At 43.8% G+C, this 18,994-nt stretch overlaps 3 protein-coding genes across 3 annotated transcripts; all 3 read left to right on the plus strand.

Moving 5' to 3' along the window:
- Nucleotides 1-251: 251 nt before the first annotated feature.
- Nucleotides 252-7,015, plus strand: LOC131455866 (high mobility group protein B2-like). Its single transcript, XM_058623712.1, has 5 exons — nt 252-412; nt 2,629-2,787; nt 3,308-3,459; nt 4,909-5,083; nt 6,051-7,015. Exons 2-5 carry the CDS (start codon nt 2,638-2,640, stop codon nt 6,174-6,176), a joined length of 603 nt encoding a protein of 200 aa, XP_058479695.1. The 5' UTR covers nt 252-412; nt 2,629-2,637; the 3' UTR covers nt 6,177-7,015.
- A 1,112-nt stretch (nt 7,016-8,127) lies between these two features.
- Nucleotides 8,128-12,863, plus strand: LOC131455840 (uncharacterized). The gene is made up of 6 exons (XM_058623675.1): nt 8,128-10,168; nt 10,248-10,586; nt 10,689-10,808; nt 11,619-11,948; nt 12,113-12,430; nt 12,659-12,863. Exons 1-6 carry the CDS (start codon nt 10,006-10,008, stop codon nt 12,742-12,744), a joined length of 1,356 nt encoding a protein of 451 aa, XP_058479658.1. The 5' UTR covers nt 8,128-10,005; the 3' UTR covers nt 12,745-12,863.
- A 340-nt stretch (nt 12,864-13,203) lies between these two features.
- On the plus strand, nt 13,204-18,469 carry LOC131455872 (brother of CDO-like). Its single transcript, XM_058623720.1, has 6 exons — nt 13,204-13,234; nt 13,319-13,360; nt 13,437-13,697; nt 14,460-14,705; nt 17,988-18,257; nt 18,351-18,469. Exons 1-6 carry the CDS (start codon nt 13,204-13,206, stop codon nt 18,416-18,418), a joined length of 918 nt encoding a protein of 305 aa, XP_058479703.1. The 3' UTR covers nt 18,419-18,469.
- Nucleotides 18,470-18,994: the final 525 nt, after the last annotated feature.

An 18,994-nucleotide genomic window follows, 5' to 3' on the forward strand; every position in this document is an offset into this window, starting at 1 on the left:
GCTCGGTGTCGCCCCTCCTCCACCTCCTCTCGGATTGGCCACTTGATTTGACACGCACCAATTCCGACCAATCAGACGCAGGGATGCAAACAATCCCCGCCCTGTTGTGAATGTAGGGTTACCGCCCACATGCCTTTCCTAAAGAGTTCTGACTTGCGATGACATGAACCAATCACCGGCGAGTATTCGCACAGGCCACGCCCAGCACGGCTGACACTATTCCCGCCCCTGAACGAGAATAACCAACGGGGGCGTTGCTGGGGGGCGGGGCCGGGCTCGAGGTCGACCCAGTTTGAAAGTGAACCAACGGCTCCAGTCGCTGCATCAGCCTCCAAACAACAACAAGAACCCAAGATCCAAACCCCGAACCCTGGTCCGAAGTCTGCCTTCTCCTGTACCCGGTCCCTGACGAGTGAGTACCGCGTTCCCCCCACATCTGAACCTGAGTCACAGTCATTAGCGCAAATTGACAATGATCTGGCGTTAATTTGCCGGTCGGGTATTTTTTAAGGGGATCCTGTGATTTAAAAAGAAAAAAAAAATCCGTGAGTGAGATCGGGAAAGAAGCGTAAAATGGCCGCTTTTAGGGCCACGCAGTCTGCCCGGTCCCTCTTTGCGTGTTTTTCCGCTTTTGTATGCGCGCATCCCGCGGACTGAACAAAACGTGTTGTTGTAAACACGAAACGCCCATTTTGGACTATGAATGCCAGGAAATAGACTCGTCCCGTCTGTATAACGGTGACCTCTCCGGAGCATAACCGGAGCCCTGCATTGAAAATGCGTAGCTGTCGTGTAGACTCCATATTTCCATTGCGGACGCGGCGGCTCCCTACTAAAAGCGTCCCGGCGGTTAAACAATAAAGTGCCCGGGTGTGCGGAGAATGTGGTCGCCGTGTTTTCTAACGTGTCCGCGTTTAAATGTCTCTTTTTAGCTGTTAGCCTGTCTCCAGCGGAGGGGGATGGGGCGGCTAGCTCTGCAGAGGGCGGGAAGCAAATGGTGGTCCATTGTTCTGTCGGAGCTAGCGTGCTAGCACGGCTAAGCTAACTGCAGCAGCCGTAGATGTGAATAGAAGAAGCGGCTAGCTTCGCTTTTACTTCGCCGCTGCCTCTCGCTCGCTGCCATACACCGCCGGAGCGGGGCGGGCGGGCTCCTGCGGGATGTCCCACCACCGTAGCGGGCAGGGAGAGTGCCCAGCCCGGGTGTGCGGGCCTCCTGACTCCCCTGTGGAGAAAATGGATCCCACTTTTTTCTTTGTTATTCCCAATCGGTGCAGATACACGGCGGATGAAGCCACGGGGATGAAATTTCGAGTTCCTAGAGAAAGATGGACGAAGTTCTTGCCAATATATCACATTTATTGAAACACTTTCCCCCCCTTTTTTTTAACATTTCACAAGGTTAAATGTGTCATTAAGACCTAAATGTGGACAGGGTTAAAAGGTCATTTTGTGTTAATGGTTGAAACAAATTTCTACGTCTTCTCAGTGATGCTGTCAAGTCAACTAACAATTATTTTTTCCCCTCATTATTAATAAATCTGGGTTTTTTTGTTGTTGGGTGTTTTTATTGTCACTGTCTGAACCTCAACATGACAACGTTCTCAAACTAACCAAAAATTATTCACATATTTTCATGAGATAAATATAATAACAATAACTCGTATTTTTATAAACGTTGCTGCTCTAAACCAGACACAACACTGTTGGTTAGTGACCACATCCATCATCCAATTGTTTATTCAATGAAAGGGGGTGGAGCCAAGTAGAATTTTTTTTGTGCCACAATTAATTAAAGTATTTTTGTAACATTAAAATTCACATGATATACCTCCTTTCATTGTGGAACCATAACTATTCATTATTAATACATCTGTCTATTTTTTGGATTTATATTGGTTATTTTCATTGTCCTCAAAATTATGACCTTTTCAAACAAACCAAAAATATATTCATATTTACATAAATGCACTAAAAATTATCAATCCAATATCATATTATGATAATAATTTGTATTTTTTGTAACTGTTGCTGCAGACACAACACTGTTAGTTAGTGACCACATCCATTTCCCATTTGTTTATTCAATGAAGGAGGCAGAGCCAATTTTATTTTATTTATTTTTTTGTCACAAGTTGCTATGTTTTTTTGTAACATTAAAATTCACATTACATAAGAGGTTCATTGTGCAACATATATATTAAAAATGGGCAGTTTTAGTCAGAGAAGTACCAGTACCATAACTAATGATTATATCCATTACTAATAAATCTGCCTTTTTTTATTTATATTAATGATTTTCATTGTCTGACCTTCAAAACAATGACATTTACAGGAAAACACGCAAAACGATTCACCCACTATCATAATATAATTATAATAATTTGTATTTTTAAACCAGACACAAAGCTTTTGGTTGGTGACGAACCATCCATTTGTTTATTCAATGAAAGGAGGCGGAGCCACTGAGATGTTTTTGTTTTGAAATGTTAACATTTGCATTATATAATATCTGTTTTGGTTTTAAACATTTACATAATATACAATAATAAACCTTTGATAATGATAACCTTTTGGGGAATAATTTGAGTTTTTTGTAATGAGTTATTTTTACTTCCGTTTTTGGTCCAGGCCGCCACTATGATGCGCAAAGACGTCAACAAGCCCAAGGGCAAGACGTCGGCTTACGCCTTCTTCGTCCAGACGTGTAGAGAGGAATATCGGAAGAAAAACCCAGAGCAGTCGGTCAACTTTGCAGAGTTCTCCAAGAAATGCTCCGAGAGATGGAAGGTAAGAGAGTGACTGACACGTATATTGTTTAATCTGTAAACATGGACACTTTTTTTTTTTTTACAAAAGCTAATAAAACTGTCACATGACCATTAGAGCCACCTGTTATTGGTTGTCCGTGTTTTACAAGTCTCCTTCAGAATAAAACACCCATCCATCCAATTACAAGTACAGCGTTTTTTTGTTTTGTCGACTGCTGATCTTTCAGTTTAGTTCTGTGGTCGGCCGTCAGACTAGGGCTGGAAAATACACTAATATAATATCAATATCGCGAGAAGGTATCTGCAATGACTAGTTAACACATGTATATTTCCTATATATCAGAATATAAACAAAAAGTATCCAGATATTACTCATAAGAGGTATCACTTAGCCTTTTAGAGATATTAATTTGATTTATATCGTGACATATATATATCACTATCGATTGTCAATTATCACCAAGCCCGAGGGCAGACATGCCACCTGAGGTCAGACAGTAGGGGTCAGAGGTCATAACTGTTTGTCTGGGTGGTTTCAGGGTCTGACTCCCACAGATAAGAAGTGTTTCGAGGACATGGCCAAAGCCGACAAGGTGCGTTACAACAGGGAGATGAAAGACTACATCCCACCCAAGGGCTTCGGAAAGAGGGGCCGCAAGAGGAAAGACCCCAACGCCCCCAAAAGACCCCCGTAAGTATCCAAGCGCTGAGCCCGAACCTCAGTGGTCATGTCACGCTGAACCCACAGGGGGCAGCACTGGATGTTGTGATTTTATGTACATTTTCATAGAAAGTAAAGTCATGAAAATCAAGACATTATTTCCCAGTTTTGAAAATACTGATCAAATTTGGCAAGTTAATTCACTGATTTACTCATACATTTAACGTGAGTGGATTATTTGTGTTGACTTGTGTTGAATACAACGAGCAGCTACTCTGTTTGGGCTAATGATAAGCCAACTGCACTCATAGCGGCCAGGTTTCTGTCCCTCCCTCGTCTCCCTCGCCCAGTTTCACTCTTTCCGGTTGCGCCCAAATAAAAACTGATCTCCATTTTCAATTCAGTTTGTGTCGGGACTTTGGTAGAATTTCGGTACTGATTGGCTTTTACGACATTGTGTCATGCAGATGTTTCGCTCGTGTTCAGATATTCTTACCGAAGCAAGCCTTCCCAAGTTTTGAATCTAAGGAGGATTCACATAAAAATTGGCGCCATATTTGTCACCCAGCGAGATTAACGCGATATTTTTTTTATCTATATCGCGACTCTCTCTCTCTGTATGTATATAATGTGATTTCTTGAAAGTTGTGGCCTCTGCACTTTCCTCCAGACTCTCTTTCCAGAGGCTTTGACCAATCACAGGACATTTCAGGGAGAGACGGCGCCCCCTCCTGTTGGTTTGTTCCAACCTCGTATTCTGCAAAAATTAAAGAAAAACCTCTGACAACTGAAAAGACGGTTGCGACAATAAATGCAAAAAAAAATGTTTCAGTGTGCGGAGCTGCTGGTCCACTGCTGCCTCGTGTGGTCAGTTTGTGACACTGAAGTAGATCAGTAGATGTTTTGATAATTGATTCGTTGGTGTGAGTGTGTAAATTCTGCTTTTTTTTAGCTTCTTAAATGTGAATATTTTCTGGTGTGTTTTCTCCAAATAACAAAGAAATCATTAGCAGTGAATAATGTTGGTTTGTGGACCAAACAAGACATTTGGGAACATTGTCATTTTGAGTTTTGGGAAACACTGATCCACATTTTCTGGACCAAACTGTTACTATACATACTGTTTTTTCATGGCCGATATCTTTACAGATTATTACTAATGATGAGGAGAACTGAAGCAATACACATTTACAGTAACAAAGGAAATGTGTCAAAATTTAGAATTCTACCAACTCCGACACAAAACTGTTAAGATGCCTTGAACTTTCGATACTTGAACTTTTCACGTGAAATTGAAATGAAAACAAAACAATAATATCAATGAACTCCCTGAAGTAATAATAAATAACTGATAAGTGAGGAACTTAAACCTCCACTGAAAACTGATTTACTCGTAGGTCAAGGAGTTTACTGTGACATGCAGACACTAACCTGGGCGTCCATTGTTTCCCCCTCTGTGTGTCTTCTCCGCCTCCGCAGCTCTGCGTTCTTCGTCTTCTGCAGTGAGTACCGTCCCTCTGTGAAGCAGCAGTTCCCTGGCCTGTCTATAGGGGACTGCGCCAAGAAGCTGGGAGAGATGTGGAGCAAACTGACGCAGCCCGAGAAGCAGCCGTACGAAGAGAAGGCCCAGAAGCTACGAGAGAAATACGACCGGGTGAGGAACACAAAGACGGCGCGGTGGTCGCTGTCGGGTACTGCAGCGTATTCGGTTATCGGTTATTGTTTTGATGCTTGTTTTGTAATCTGGTGCAGAAGCACACGTTTCATTCTGGAACCAAGTCTTTGCTCGTTTTAAAGTAAGAACGGGGTTCTGGGTGAAATCATTCTAATCGCTTCAATTCTAAAATATTCGGCGTAAAAAAACAAACGAGGTCGGAGACAGAACTTTCCTGATTCGATCTTTTGCTTTTCCGTTCTTATAAAGTTGTTCGTAAACACGTCATCGTTTGAAGAAATGTCTGAATACACATATAAACGGCTCTAAATGCTGTGGTGTATATGCCAGGCCTGTTTTTTTAGTCTAGTGGTCGCCTGATAAAGGTAAAGGTTGATATTTTTTTTGTGCCCTTAAATTTAGCTGATTTTCTGTATTCATTGTGACAAAATATAACTCATTTAGTAATAACAAAATAATTGCTTTAACATCAGTTACAAATTGTATGTTTTATGTCCACACTGCAGTGCAATTATATACAGTTATTTTAGTTCTTTTCTTAATATTTAAAACACGTTTTGTTTATTTTCTGGTTTCTTTGCTCCAAAAAGCAAAACAAACAAAACTGAATTATTTTGTGGACAAAACTGATAGTGAACAAAGGTGCACGATTAATCGAGAAAATAAATCCACAGATAGTTAAAGCTTTATTTCTACTCTAAGGTAGTAGAAATGGTGTCATAACAATGGCTGTCCAGCAGAGGGCACTCTGAGCACATTGTTTCCTCCCTGGGAAACGGACTGATTGGGAGATATGGTTATTGATTAACCCAGAAAACATGCGACTAATTAATTGTTAAAACATCAACTTCAGTCGGCGTTTTCCTCCCTGATGTCGGTATCGCATGGCGCGTCCCTGTCCTCTGATTGGACGCCGCGGCTCTAACCGTCCCCTTGTCTCCGTCAGGACATGGTGGCGTACCGCGGCGGCGGCACGTTCGCCCGGAACCCCGGCTCCTCGGCTCAGGTAGGAGAGGAAGAGGAGGACGATGAGGGCGACGACGACGACGAAGAGGACGACGACGACGAGTAGACAGACAGACGGACGTAGAGAGAGAGAGAGAGAGACAGAGTGTGAGTGCGTGTGTGTGTTTCAGAGTTCTGGCTGCTGATTGGACCAAGGCAGACGGGGGGCGGAGCCTCACGGCAGGTGTTCAGAGTAGAGAGAGATAGGGGGGAGGAGGAAGAGGGACAGGTGAAGTCATCCAGGAGCAGCTGTTTACTGTCTCCGTGGTAACACGTCCAGGTCAGTGAGACAGGAAGACGCGTCGATCAGCTGATCATTTTAAACGATTGATCGGGTCTTGTTTTTATTGATGAAGTACAAACTAGAGAACCTTTTTTTATGATTATTATTGTTATTGTTATTATTATTATTGGATCGATGATGACGATGATGATGATGAAGTGGTGAACCAGGTCACATGACTCACACTGTTTTCATGTGACCTGGTGCATGTCCATCACCTGTAACCAGAGAGAGAGATCACTGAAACACACACACAGGACCACAGAGTGAGTGAGTGTTTGTGTGTGTGTGTGCGCGCGTGCGCGTGTGTTGGTTGTTGGTTGTCACGCGTTAAACTGTCCGACAACCGAGGATAGTAGAGTAAAAAAAAAGAAAACCCCACCCACACACTGTAACCATGGTTACTCCTGCACCCTCCCCCCTCTCATACCCCTCATCACCTCCGTGTGTTGCCATGGAAACCCCCTTCCGCGCCCTCCTCGTCATCATGTCGTTGTTTTTTTTGTTTATTTTTTAATTTTCGTACTGGATGTTTATTGGAGTTTTGTTTTGTTTTTTCTTCTTCTTCACTGTCAGATTAGAAACTTCAACTTTTATAATAAAACGAACCAACTGAGGGACAACCTGTCTGACTGTCTTCCTTCACGTCCTCCGACGGACCAGCCGAGAGATTTTGTCCGTGGACACTCGCACAAAGTCGTACGACACTTTATCTCTTGTGGAAACTTGTGGTCTGCAGAGAAGAAGCCTGTCGTCTTGTGCGGTTTCTCAACATATGTGAGGGCTAGAGCCACTTCCAACGATACTTTCAGCGATACTTCCAGCGATACTTTCAGCGATACTTCCAGCGATACTTTCGCATGACAAGGTCACCGGAGTTAGCGGTGAAACTCGTCACGTTGTGTCCGGCTCCGTACGGTCACACAGGACGACGGTCCTGTGTGAAGAAATGCTACGTTATTTCTCTGTTTTTTTTTTAAATAACAGCGGCTTGCAGCCGGCGCTCCCATCCCATCACGAAATGTACAAAATGATCCTGCGGCGTGTGAATGCAGCGCTAGAAGTCCGATTTTTCGGAAAGAAACATAGCGGCCTCACGCACCCCGACATACAGGATTCCGCCATTTATGTCATGAGTATCCAATGCAGAGGAGGAAATGGCGTTATTTGCCGCATACGTCCGACGCTGCCTGTTTGTCACGCGTAAAAACACTCGGGTGCGTTCCATTTACATCCGAACTTCAAGGTGAGAAGTGAAGGGAGGGGAACGGGACAATGACGCAAAAGTATCTTGAGGCTGGATGTTGTTGGCAACACTGTACACGGTATTTCATCATGTCCACGAATAAAGATTTAACCGGACTATGTGCATGAGTGATAAACTGTGAGAGAAAAAATACTGTAGTGCCGTTTCTACAAGGGGCATCCATCATAGAGTCTTATCTAAGAAGTGATCGACCCCTCGACTCTTTTTACACCTGGAATGCAACATTACTGTTGGGAAACTTTCCTGAGAGTCTCCCTCTACCTGTGACACCGGGAACAGCAGCAACAGATCTGCGGACAACTGGTTGTAAGCCTTCATTGTGACTGGTGTTACCAACTTTTCTGTTTCAAATAGTGTACGTGGTGGTCTTTCTGCATATAAACCGAGCTGTAATGTATATGTGAATATGCTCGGTCTCCCACACCAAAGTCCAGAGAGAAAAACAGTGATTTTTAGCTCAATGAGCTAAATGTGTGCTAAATCTGAACAAAGGATTTCAAATCCTGAAATCACAAAATAGGACATTTGAACTTAGTAATGGGGGCAGCAGTGGATCAACAACTCCTGTGTTCCTGTGAGGTAAAATTACTAATTTTCTCTATGGAATTTGGTGTGGGAGAGTGAGCGGCTTACAAACGGACACAAATTCCGGTTTCATTCGTGAACAGTGTTTGATTCAACCTCTGTCCAGCTTCACCTGTTTTCCTCAGGTTGTGCGACCCATGAGATCTCCGTTGCCATGTAAAGGCTGGAGCTGGAGTCGTGCCATAACCACATGCACCTGAACACACCGCCAGTGGGGAAACATGTACAGAGCTCACTTTCTCTCAGCGTTGACTGTGGCCACTTCAAAATAAAAGCAGATTTCAACCACACAGGACTGATGTCACCGCACTCGTAATAAAAACTCTCACTTCCTGTTCCGTGAATCCATATTGTGAGGAGCGTGAGCGTCCCGATCTCACTTCTGCGTCCTTGACTCTCACTTTCCACCGTCAACCGCGGACAGAAACACACCTGACCCCCCAGGCTCCGCCCCCTCGTGTCCACTGTTAATATGGCTGTTGACACAAACGTTTGGAACGAGCTCTTAAGGCCTCTTACTTTGTCTCTTTCTTTTGTCAGTAATATCTTTTAAACCTGTAGTCAGTGCAGGTTTCTTCGGCAGTGATGTCAAAGTTCGCCAGCTTGTCGTTGCTGTTAGCTACTGTAAACCGCATTCCAGCGAAGAACGTATAGCAGCTTTTGTTGCAGCAATCCAATCAGTGCAAAGGCTGAAAAGGAAATTCAAAAGGAATTCTGTCAGTACAGCAACGTCACGAAGGATACACTTTACATGCTATTTAAAGTCCGATTTTAGTCAGACTATGTCAATAATTAGGTCCCGAGCCCCACACAGTGGTGTGAGGACCTATTATAATTTGGTTTTATAGACCAAAAACCTTTCTAAGACACTTCAATTCAATTTTACAGAACATTTTCACGGTCTACCTTTACCTTATTTTTTGCACTATTTTTAACTTATAATAAATGTATTACAACAGGAAATATGTGACCCTGCAGAACTCTGAGAGTGCGTTCAGGGACAGGTGTGTGACAGTAAAACACGTATTGATTCATTCATTTGATAGGGAAATATGCTAAGGCTAAACTCTCCCTCTCTCTCTCTCTCTCTCTCGCTCTTGTCCCACAGGTTCATAGTGAACATTCCCCGCGTTGGCAAGGGGAATGTCACAGGTGCGGCAGCTTGTGAAAACAAGACAGGTGACTTTCAAAATAAGACTAAAATGGAAGCTGCCCCACACTTTGGACAGTATGACTGTATGTGAGAACGTGAAAGTCACTCCGGACACTTTCCTGAACCTCTCAAGGAAAAACAGACAATCAAGTGACACACACACATTATTCAGAAGTCAGGTGTTGCAGAAAAACAGCAAATGTCTTCCTTTATTGACTCTTTCACACCAAAGCCTGTAGAGAAAAATCGGCGATTTTCCCATCCTGGGATCACAGCACTCGTTGATCCCGCTGCTTCCACCGTCACCGAGTATCAAATGTACTATTTAGCGATTTCAGCGTTGACCTCAGTGACGCAAAGTGACCACACAAGCTAAAATCACTGATTGTCCTGATTTCCATGGACTCTGGTGCAGGAGAGTGAGTGGTTTAAAAAAATGACTGCAGGCCAGCCATGTTTTCACAGAGAGGGAGTTTCCACGACTGCTCTTACTTTGAAGGTGCACCTGTGCAGGTATGAAGACTTCCCGTTGAAACAGAAAGAAAACGTGTCTCTTCACACTGGCAGTCTGTTCAGAGTGGAGCGCAGTCGCCCCCCGGCTTTTGAAGATGACAGCGCACGTGGTGGTGTTTGTGCTCCTGTTAGTCGCCGCAGCAGCGGAACCAGGACTTGCGACTCTGGACACCGGTGTGAACGAAACCACGTGGACACAAGAACCTGGAGATCAGTCGGTACAACGTCCATTGCTGAGTCCCAAAACAGGAATGACAGGTAACCAGGCTGCAGTGCTGAGCGGGAACTATCTGGAAACAAGCAGCTGAATTTGGTTGTCTCTCTTGTGTCCTCACAGCTTGCAAGCATCTCTTGAAGGTTGAACAAGGCATAGAGTCTGTCCTGCTTCCCTATGTGCCTCAGGTGAATATGTCCAGCGCATCTTTTGTGGTGTGGGCTCGCAAGGGTGGAAGCGGTAGCACATTTGTTCACACGCTTGACAAGAGTGGGGACAGGCCCAAGGACCCGCGTTACGCCGGTCGAACCCAGATGAGGCCGGACGCTTTGCAGAGCGGGAACCTCAGCCTGACGCTGATGAGACCGGCCGCCAACGACAGCGGCAACTACACCTGCACCGTGAGAGAGTTCGGACAGGAACTCTCTCACTGTGAAGTGCAGCTGGCAGTTGTAGTCAGAGGTCAGTGATGTTCCTACAGAGGTCATATCAAGGTTTCATGAATTTAATTTCATGGCTTTTAATTGGATTTGTTTTGTTTATTGTTGTCGCTGATGTTTGTAGGGACTGAAGATCCTCCCAACCTCACCTGGATTGCTGCGGTGGTGGTGCCGGTGTTGGTGTTGGTGTTTGTTGGTGTTGGTGCCATCATTGGATACAAAAAGTTCTGCAAGAGGAAAACCGGTATGTAAACTGTCTGCAGGTCAGACAAGACATTAAAGGAGACACTTTTTCATTGGTCCAGGCGCTAGTCAATAAAATGACGGACATTAACAACTTTAAGCCACGTTTCTACCGAGTAGAACGGTTTGGTTTTTGGTACAGCACTGAATAGTACCAAAGTAACCAGCCTTAACCATTCCATTCGTTGGAACCCTTCCCTTGGGGATACCAGAGTAAAAAAACGTGACGTCCGACAGACCGAGCAGACTGATGGATGTCCTCCATTGTTGTCTGTTGGGTTGCGTTCACTGTTGTCCTTTGGCGTCTTTGCACTGGTACGACGACACGCTATGCGGCCTTCAGGGCACAAGCGACACCCCGACGACCAAGTAAAGGTACTGTTCACAGTAGAAACGCAAGCCTGACCATCGCGAACCGTACCATACTGTACCAAAACGAAGCGTACGATGGAAACTCAGCATTAGATCAACAAACATCCAAACAGCTCTTGGATGAGGGTGTTCTCCTCGTTGCTACAGTGGCAGACATCACAGTGGCAGACATCACATCATTATCACTTAAGCAACTCTTGATGATGTTTCCATCATGGTACAGCTCAGTCCAGTTTGGAACGGTTACTATTCCTAATGGAAACACTAAAAATACGTACCGTGCCGAACTGAACCCTTCCACTCGGTGGAAACACGCCACAAGTCAGACCGAACCCACCGTTGAGTGTGAAATGAACATGTGAATGAATATGAACAAACTCAGCCAGCGGTTTGTGTTCCCATGGTTACTGCTTGCTTAACTTTTCCCCCCGGATTACAGACGTCCCCAAGGACAATTCAGAGGGGCAGCAGCTCCGAGACCTACAGGTGGAGGTGGAGTCAGGGGTGGAGTCTGTCCAACTGCCCTTTGGAGCCACACCTGAGCTGCCTGCGGGCTTCACAGTGGAGTGGAAGACCGGGGAAAAGATGGTCCACGCTACAGAGCCTGGGGTCCAGGACCAGAAATACAGAGGCAGAACTGAGATGAACGACGAGACGTTCGAGCTGACCCTGAAACACCCGGCAGAAATAGATGAAGGAACCTACAGCTGCACTGTGTATGACAAGAAAAGAATCGTGGAGACACGTCAGGTGGAGCTTAAGGTCAAAGGTCAGTATGACGCAGATATGACGAGAAACATAAGCTTTTTGTACATGAGCAAATTAGAAGTTGCCACCTCTCCATTTGTGTGGATGTAAAAATAAGTGGACTACGACGTACGTCTACATGCATGGATTCCATTATGTTTGCTGTCATGTGATTTTAAATCTTAGATGCAGTGGTGGAGGTGGAGTCCGGGGCGGAGTCTGTCTGGCTGCCCTTCCAAACCACACCTAACCTGCCTGACGATGCTATGGTGCATTGGTGGCATGACAATCTGGAGGCCTGCCTCCACTTTTACCCTGACAGTTCAAAACAGAAACTAGGTTACAGAGACAGAACAGAGATGAACGTCGAACCGTTGAGAACCGGTGACCTCAGTTTGACCCTGAACCGCCCGATAGCCGGTGAGGCAGGAACCTTCATCTGCGAAGTGTTTGATACACAACCACGTTTACTGAGAGAGAAAAGGATACGTCTCACCATCACAGGTCAGAACTGACTGTTGTTGATCTTTGGTTGTTTACATCTGACTTTGACCGGATTTTTTTATCTCCGCTTTATTTCTCATTGTTTATCTCTGGGGGGTTTTCTGGATGTTTGTCTGTTCTTATTTATTATCTATTCTTATTTATCTAGTCTTGTAGTTTATTGCTACTTATTTCTTTATTTTTATTTTCTTATTTGTCATGGTTGTTTATCTTCTGTCTCCAATCCAGACACCAGGTTGATGATTAATCCGTTGCCACCAGGAGAAGAAGGAACTCCTCTGATGTCTGATCAGACTGAAGAGCCTCATGATTAGTTTGTGATTGTGTTCTCTCTGATAATTATTGATATTGTAATAAAACTTCCCTTTATTCGTCCTGGTGTTGTTTGTTTTACACCTTGTCTGGACTCAATAAACTTTATTTATACAAAGTGGTTCAGTGTCTGTGTACGTGGGGCTCACTGTCAGATCCAGACTCTGATCTTGAGGTAGATGCAGATCTGGATCCAGATGATAATCGCGATGTAGATGTCTCGTACCTGTGTGTGTTTCCCTCCGTAGTGGATCCTGAGACTAATCTAGAACCAGTTTCCTCTTGTGAACATATGTGACATCAGCCATGGACCTGAGCGCTTTGTCCACACACTTTTGTGCGCGTAGAGACACACTTTTTGTGATGTGCGTTGAGGTCGTCATGGGGAAGTGAAGCTGAGGGGGGCGGCGTCCTGTGGCTCGGCCACAGACGGTGTCTCTGTCAGTCGTCCTGGAGACAACATGAGGATACTGACTGTGTCTCTGCTGCTGAGTGAGTCAAACACTTGGGTGTCCTCAAGTTTAAGTCTTCAGGTTACATCTGTCTTCACTCTCTCTCTTTGACATCCTGTCGCAGGTGTGTCTCCGCTCCTGGAGTTTGGACCGACTGTCTCTGCAGGTGAGCTGAAGTGAAAACTGTCTCTGTCTCTAACGGTCCGCCTGTCTCCATCTCTAACTGTCTCCGTGTGCCTCAGTCTCTCTGAGTGTCCGTCCAAACCTCCAGCAGTTCCTCAGTGGAGACGCCGTTTATCTGAGCTGTGATGAAGGTGGACGAACAGTGAGGACGACAGCAGAGAGACAGACAGCGAAGAGGTCAGCGGAGACGGGTCAGTGTGGGAAATATATTGGTAGTTCCTGCTTCATCTCAGGCCTGTCTCCGTCAGACTCTGGACTGTACTGGTGTGAGACCAGTGATGGACAGAGAAGTGAGCAGATCAACATCACAGTTCAGTCAGGTACACACACACACACACATGCGACAGGATCATCTGATCTGGATTAGTTTGGTCTGACTCTGAACTACGGTTCAACATATCAGGTCTTGAATTACCTGGATGGAAATAAGCCAAACCAAAATGTTGCTTTGCTTGATAACTAGTGTTAAACCTGAAGTTAGCTGGATAATAAACTCTATACTTGACCATGGCTTGAAAATGACAAAAGTTAATCCTGGAGTTAACCTGATCAGAGTCAACTCTAAATTTAGCCTGATAAATAGCATTAAATCTGAAAATAGCAGGGTTACAAAATTTAAACCTGAATTAGTCCTGATGACCAACATTAAATTTAAGCTTAGCTTGATAACCAAAGTTACAGCTGAGGTTACCTAGTAAGCAAAAGTTAAACCTCAAGAGTCAATCTTACATTTAGCCTGATAACTGGTGTTAAACCTGAAGTTAGCTGGATAGCTAGACAAACATAGTTAAATGTGAAGTTAGGTGGATTACATCTAAACCTGAATTTAGCTTGATAACCAGACTAGTTAGCATGTTTACAGACGTAGAACCAGTATGTAACATTTGGGAAGTTTTAATCGCAAATATTTAAACATTTTACACATAAGTATGCTCGGATAAGTGTACACCTGCTGTTTTTGTGGGGCTAGAGTTTAACCTAATAACTAGAGTTAATCCTAAGGTTAGCTAGACAGGGCTGGGGGTTTGTAGTACCGTCTCTGTTCTGTTGGTGTCACTGTGTTGTTATTTCCTTTTGTTCAGACCGACCGTTAAAACTTGAGATCCCTGCACTTCCTGTGACGGCAGGAAGTGAGGTCACGTTGCGCTGTAGAACCAAAGATGGCTCCACACCTGCAGCGTATTTCTTCAGGAACAATGTCCATGTCAGAGACAAAGCAGCAGCCGAGCAGTTGAAGCTCAGTAATGTCCAACAGTCTGATGAAGGTTTCTACTCGTGTTCTACTGACATGCTGGGGTCGTCTCCTCAGAGCTGGCTCAGGGTCAAAGGTCAGGGCATGAACATCACTTCCTGTTTACTGGATCTTACAAGCACAAGTGACTGCGCTGAATCTGGTTAACTCCTCTGTCTACAGGCCCCTCCCCCACAACTGCCCCTCCCTCTGTTCCCCCTGCCCCTCCCACTTTAATGTCTTCCCCTCCCCCTTTTCGCCTTCCTGTCTCTGGGTTCAGACTCTTGTGCCATCTGGTGGTCGTCGGTCTGTTCTGCATCAGCAGCGTCCTGATGGTGTTGAGGTGCTGCAGCAGAAAAAGAGGTAGCTAACACGCTAACGCTAACACACACACACACACATACACACACACATGCTAACAACTGTATTTCTGACTCCAGGAAATAAATTGACGGTTGAAGAGAGGAATGACATCACTGGTGACGTCATCACGGAGCACGACTTCTGACTGTTACGCTGAATTATAAAATTATTATTTCCCTTCATATCAATTTTTCATTGTCAACAGTTGCTTTGTCAGCATCACAGACACTATTTCCTGTCGCCCGAACAGCTACGACATGATCATTTGTTTTTGTCGTCAGCTGACTTCTAATCGATGCTTCAATTCAGGTATTTTAATAAACGAATTCAAAAGTATGAGATGAAACAACCACATTTTGCTTTCGACTGTTTCAATCGATGATAAGTGACGCAGACTTTACTTTTACACCACTTTAAACACAAGTGTATTCTCAATTGTCAGTGTTAAACCTGAGTTTAAGTTTAAGATTAAACCCACATTTTAATTTTAATCATCAGATTGAAACCTGAGTCATTAGCACTGAACCCCAGTTTAAGTTTCAGTCTTCTGTAATAAACTTGAGTTTAATCTGTTTTAATCCTTTGAGTCTTCATTATTAAACCTGAGTTTAAGTCAACATTATTAACCCTGAGTTTGATTTTTGAGTCTTCTGAATCATCATTATTAAACCTCAGTGTAAGTTGTCATTTATAAATCTGTGTTGAATATTTGAAGTCTTCTAAACTAAATCATTATTAAACCTGAGTTTAAGTCACAATTAATTAACCTGAGTTTAATTTTTTTAATCTTCTGAGTTATCATTGTTAAACCTAGGTTTAAGTCATTAGTAAACCGAAGATTAACTCTTTGAGTCGTCATTATTAAACCTGAGTTTAAGTCGTCATTAGTAAACCTGAGTTAAAAAATGTTGAGTCATTATTATTAAATCTTAGTTTTTGTCTGAGTCATCAGTATTGATCCCAAATTTACAATATTAAAGTTAAGTTGAAGTCGTCAGTGTTACGGAGATTTTTGATTATTTGATTATTTTCTTGGGTTTAAGTCATGAGCATTAAACCTGACTTTTGTTTTGAGTCATTTGAGTGATTGGAATTGAACCCAAATTTAAGATTAAGTCATCAGAATTATGTATGAGTCTTCAGTATTAAATCAGAGTTTAAGTCCTCAGTATCAAACCTGGGTTCACTAAGGAATTGTTTAAGTCAACAGGTAAAGCCCAAATTTAAGTTTGAAATTTAAGAACCAGATCTAGATCCAGATTTAGACCCAAGTCTAGAACCTGAGCCACACGTGACGTGTGGAGGTTGTCATGGGGAAGTGAAGCTGTGGGCATCGCCCTGTGGCTCTGCCACAGTCAGTGTCTCCATCAGTTGCTCTGGAGACAACATGAGGACACCGACTATGTCTCTGCTGCTGGGTGAGTCAAACACTAGGATGTCCTCGAGGTTTTGTCTGCCTGTCTCACCTGTCCTCAGGTGTCCTCTGTCTGAGCCTCAGGTCAACAGGTCTGCCTGTCCGTGTCCTGACACGTCACCTGTCTCACTCCGACGACGAACAGGAACGTGGAGGGCAGCTGTGAGAGGCAGAGGACAGAGGGGACGTGGTGATGGACACCATGTTGAGACATTCGACAGATGTGATGATAATCGTATAGTTGATTGACCTTTGACATTGACCTGTCGCAGGTGTGTCACTGCTGCTGGAGTTTGGACCGACCAGCTCTGCAGGTGAGATCAAGTGACAACTATCCCTGTTTTAACTGACTGTCTGTCTCTAACTGTCTCTGTGTGTCCCTCAGTCTCTCTGGTTATACGTCCAAACCTCCAGCAGATCCTCAGTGGAGGCAGCTTTTATCTTAGATGTGATGAAGGTCAAATTAAGATGAGGACAACAGAGAGACCGAAAGAGGATGTGATGAGATTGTTTAGGAGACCGACGGGTGAGTGTGGAAACCATTTATACAATTCCTGCTTCTTCTCATCTCCTTCGAAGTCTGGACTGTACTGGTGTGAGACCAGTGGTGGACAGAGAACTGACCAGGTCAACATCAGTGTGGTTCCACCAGGTACACACACACACACACACACACACACAGCATCTGATCTGGATTAGTCTGGTCTGACTGAACTACTTTGCATGTTTGGTTATCCTAATTAAGCTTCCCTGAAGTTAGCCAGATAACCACAGCTCATCTAACATGAGCTGTGGATAACAAAAATTAAATCCTAGTTTAACCCGATAACCAGAGTTAACCCTAAAATTAGCTGGATAAAAAAGTTAAACCCGGATTTAGCCTGACAACCAGAAATAAACCTGAATTTAGCTTGATAACCAGAGATAAACCTCACGGTTGCTGGATAACAAAAGTTAAACTGTGGTTAGTAAGCTAAATGTGGGTTTAATTTCAAGTTAGCTTGATCATATAAACATAAAGTTAGCTGCATAACAAAATTTAAAGGTCCAGTATGTAAGACTAAGGATGGTTTAATTGCAAATATTTTACGCACATTTATTCTGTGTATACCTGCTTTTTGGTTTTTCATGGGGTTAGAGAAACCACAAGTTAGCCTGATTACCCAAAATTTTGTTGAATTAATCCTAAGGTTAGCTGGACAGGGTTAGGGGTTTGTAGTACTGTCTCTGTTCTGTTGGTGTCACTGTGTTCTTATTTCCTTTTGTTCAGACATGCCTTTAATCCTTGAGATCCCTGCTCTTCCTGTGATGGCAGGAAGTGAGGTCACATTGCGCTGTCGGACCAAAAATGGTTCCACACCTGCGGCGTATTTCTTCAGGAACAACGTCCATGTCAGAGACAAAGCAGCAGCCGAGCAGCTGACGCTCAGTAAAGTCCAACAGTCTGATGAAGGTTTCTACTCGTGTTCCATTGGCAAGCTGGGGTTGTCTCCCCAGAGCTGGCTCAGGGTCAAAGGTCAGGGCATGAACATCACTTCCTGTTTAATGGAGCTTTCACACTGAAGGGACTACACTGATCCTGGTTAACTCCTCTGTCTGCAGGCCCCTCCCCCACAACTGTCAATACACCTCCCTCTCTCCCCTCTACCCCTCCTACTTCCCCCGTGACCACTCCCGTTTTTCAATCTATTCATCCCAGTTCCCCTTCTGCCCCTCCATCTTCTCCCTCTGCCCCTCCCACTTTCCTGTCTGCCCCTCCTCCTTCTCTCCTTCCTGTCTCTTGGTTCAGACTCTTGTGCCACCTGGTGGTCGTCGGTCTGTTCTGCATCAGCAGTGTCCTGATGGTGTTGAGGTGCTGCAGCAAGACGGCTGGTAGCTAACACGCTAACACACACACACACACACACACACACACACACATACATACACATACATACATGCCAACAACTGTATTTCTGTCTCCAGGAAACAAATTGACGGTTGAAGAGAGTAATGACATCACTGGTGACGTCATCACGGAGCACAATTTTTGACTGTCGCTGAATTATAAAAATAAAAATATTTAATTTCATGTTAAATTAAAAAAAAAAGAAAAAAATACATGTTGCTACATAGCTAACAGTTGCTTTGTTAAGATCACAGACAGTGTGTTTTGAATTTGTCATCATTAAACCTGAGTTGAAGATTGTGTCTTCAGGATTAAACTCAAATTGAGTCTTTTCTCATTTTTTGAGTCATCATTATTAGACCTGAGAGAAATTTTGAGTTGTTGGACTCAAAGTTGTTGGTTATTATTATTGAACCTGAGTTTAAACTGAGTCATAATTATTAAACAAGTTTAAGTCTACACCAAACTAAGTGTTCTTAAACTTGAGTTGAAGTCATCGGTATTAAACCTGAGTTTAAGTTTGAGTATTCAGGATTAAACACAGATTTAAGTTTCAGTCTTCATTATTAAACCTAAGTTTAAGACGTCATTAATGAGCCCAAATTGACAGTATTAAACTTGAGTTTCAATTTGAGTTTTCAGTACTAAACCCAAGTTTGGACCATAAAAACTCTGGTATACTTCCGAACACATGCCGCACGGCGAAGTGCACGTCGCATAT

Source organism: Solea solea, chromosome 3 (genome assembly GCF_958295425.1).
Source record: "Solea solea chromosome 3, fSolSol10.1, whole genome shotgun sequence".
Classification (NCBI taxonomy): domain Eukaryota; kingdom Metazoa; phylum Chordata; class Actinopteri; order Pleuronectiformes; family Soleidae; genus Solea; species Solea solea.

Bases quoted from the DNA above. Each gene is read 5' to 3' on its own strand.
- LOC131455866 (XM_058623712.1), top strand. From the start codon at position 2,638: ATGATGCGCAAAGACGTCAACAAGCCCAAGGGCAAGACGTCGGCTTAC. The intron at 2,788-3,307 runs GTAAGAGAGTGA...GGGTGGTTTCAG, and splicing joins AATGCTCCGAGAGATGGAAG to GGTCTGACTCCCACAGATAA. The intron at 3,460-4,908 runs GTAAGTATCCAA...CCGCCTCCGCAG, and splicing joins AACGCCCCCAAAAGACCCCC to CTCTGCGTTCTTCGTCTTCT.
- LOC131455840 (XM_058623675.1), top strand. From the start codon at position 10,006: ATGACAGCGCACGTGGTGGTGTTTGTGCTCCTGTTAGTCGCCGCAGCA. The intron at 10,809-11,618 runs GTATGTAAACTG...CCCGGATTACAG, and splicing joins GTTCTGCAAGAGGAAAACCG to ACGTCCCCAAGGACAATTCA. The intron at 12,431-12,658 runs GTCAGAACTGAC...TCTCCAATCCAG, and splicing joins GATACGTCTCACCATCACAG to ACACCAGGTTGATGATTAAT.
- LOC131455872 (XM_058623720.1), top strand. From the start codon at position 13,204: ATGAGGATACTGACTGTGTCTCTGCTGCTGA. The intron at 13,235-13,318 runs GTGAGTCAAACA...ATCCTGTCGCAG, and splicing joins GACTGTGTCTCTGCTGCTGA to GTGTGTCTCCGCTCCTGGAG. The intron at 18,258-18,350 runs GTAGCTAACACG...TTCTGTCTCCAG, and splicing joins GTGCTGCAGCAAGACGGCTG to GAAACAAATTGACGGTTGAA.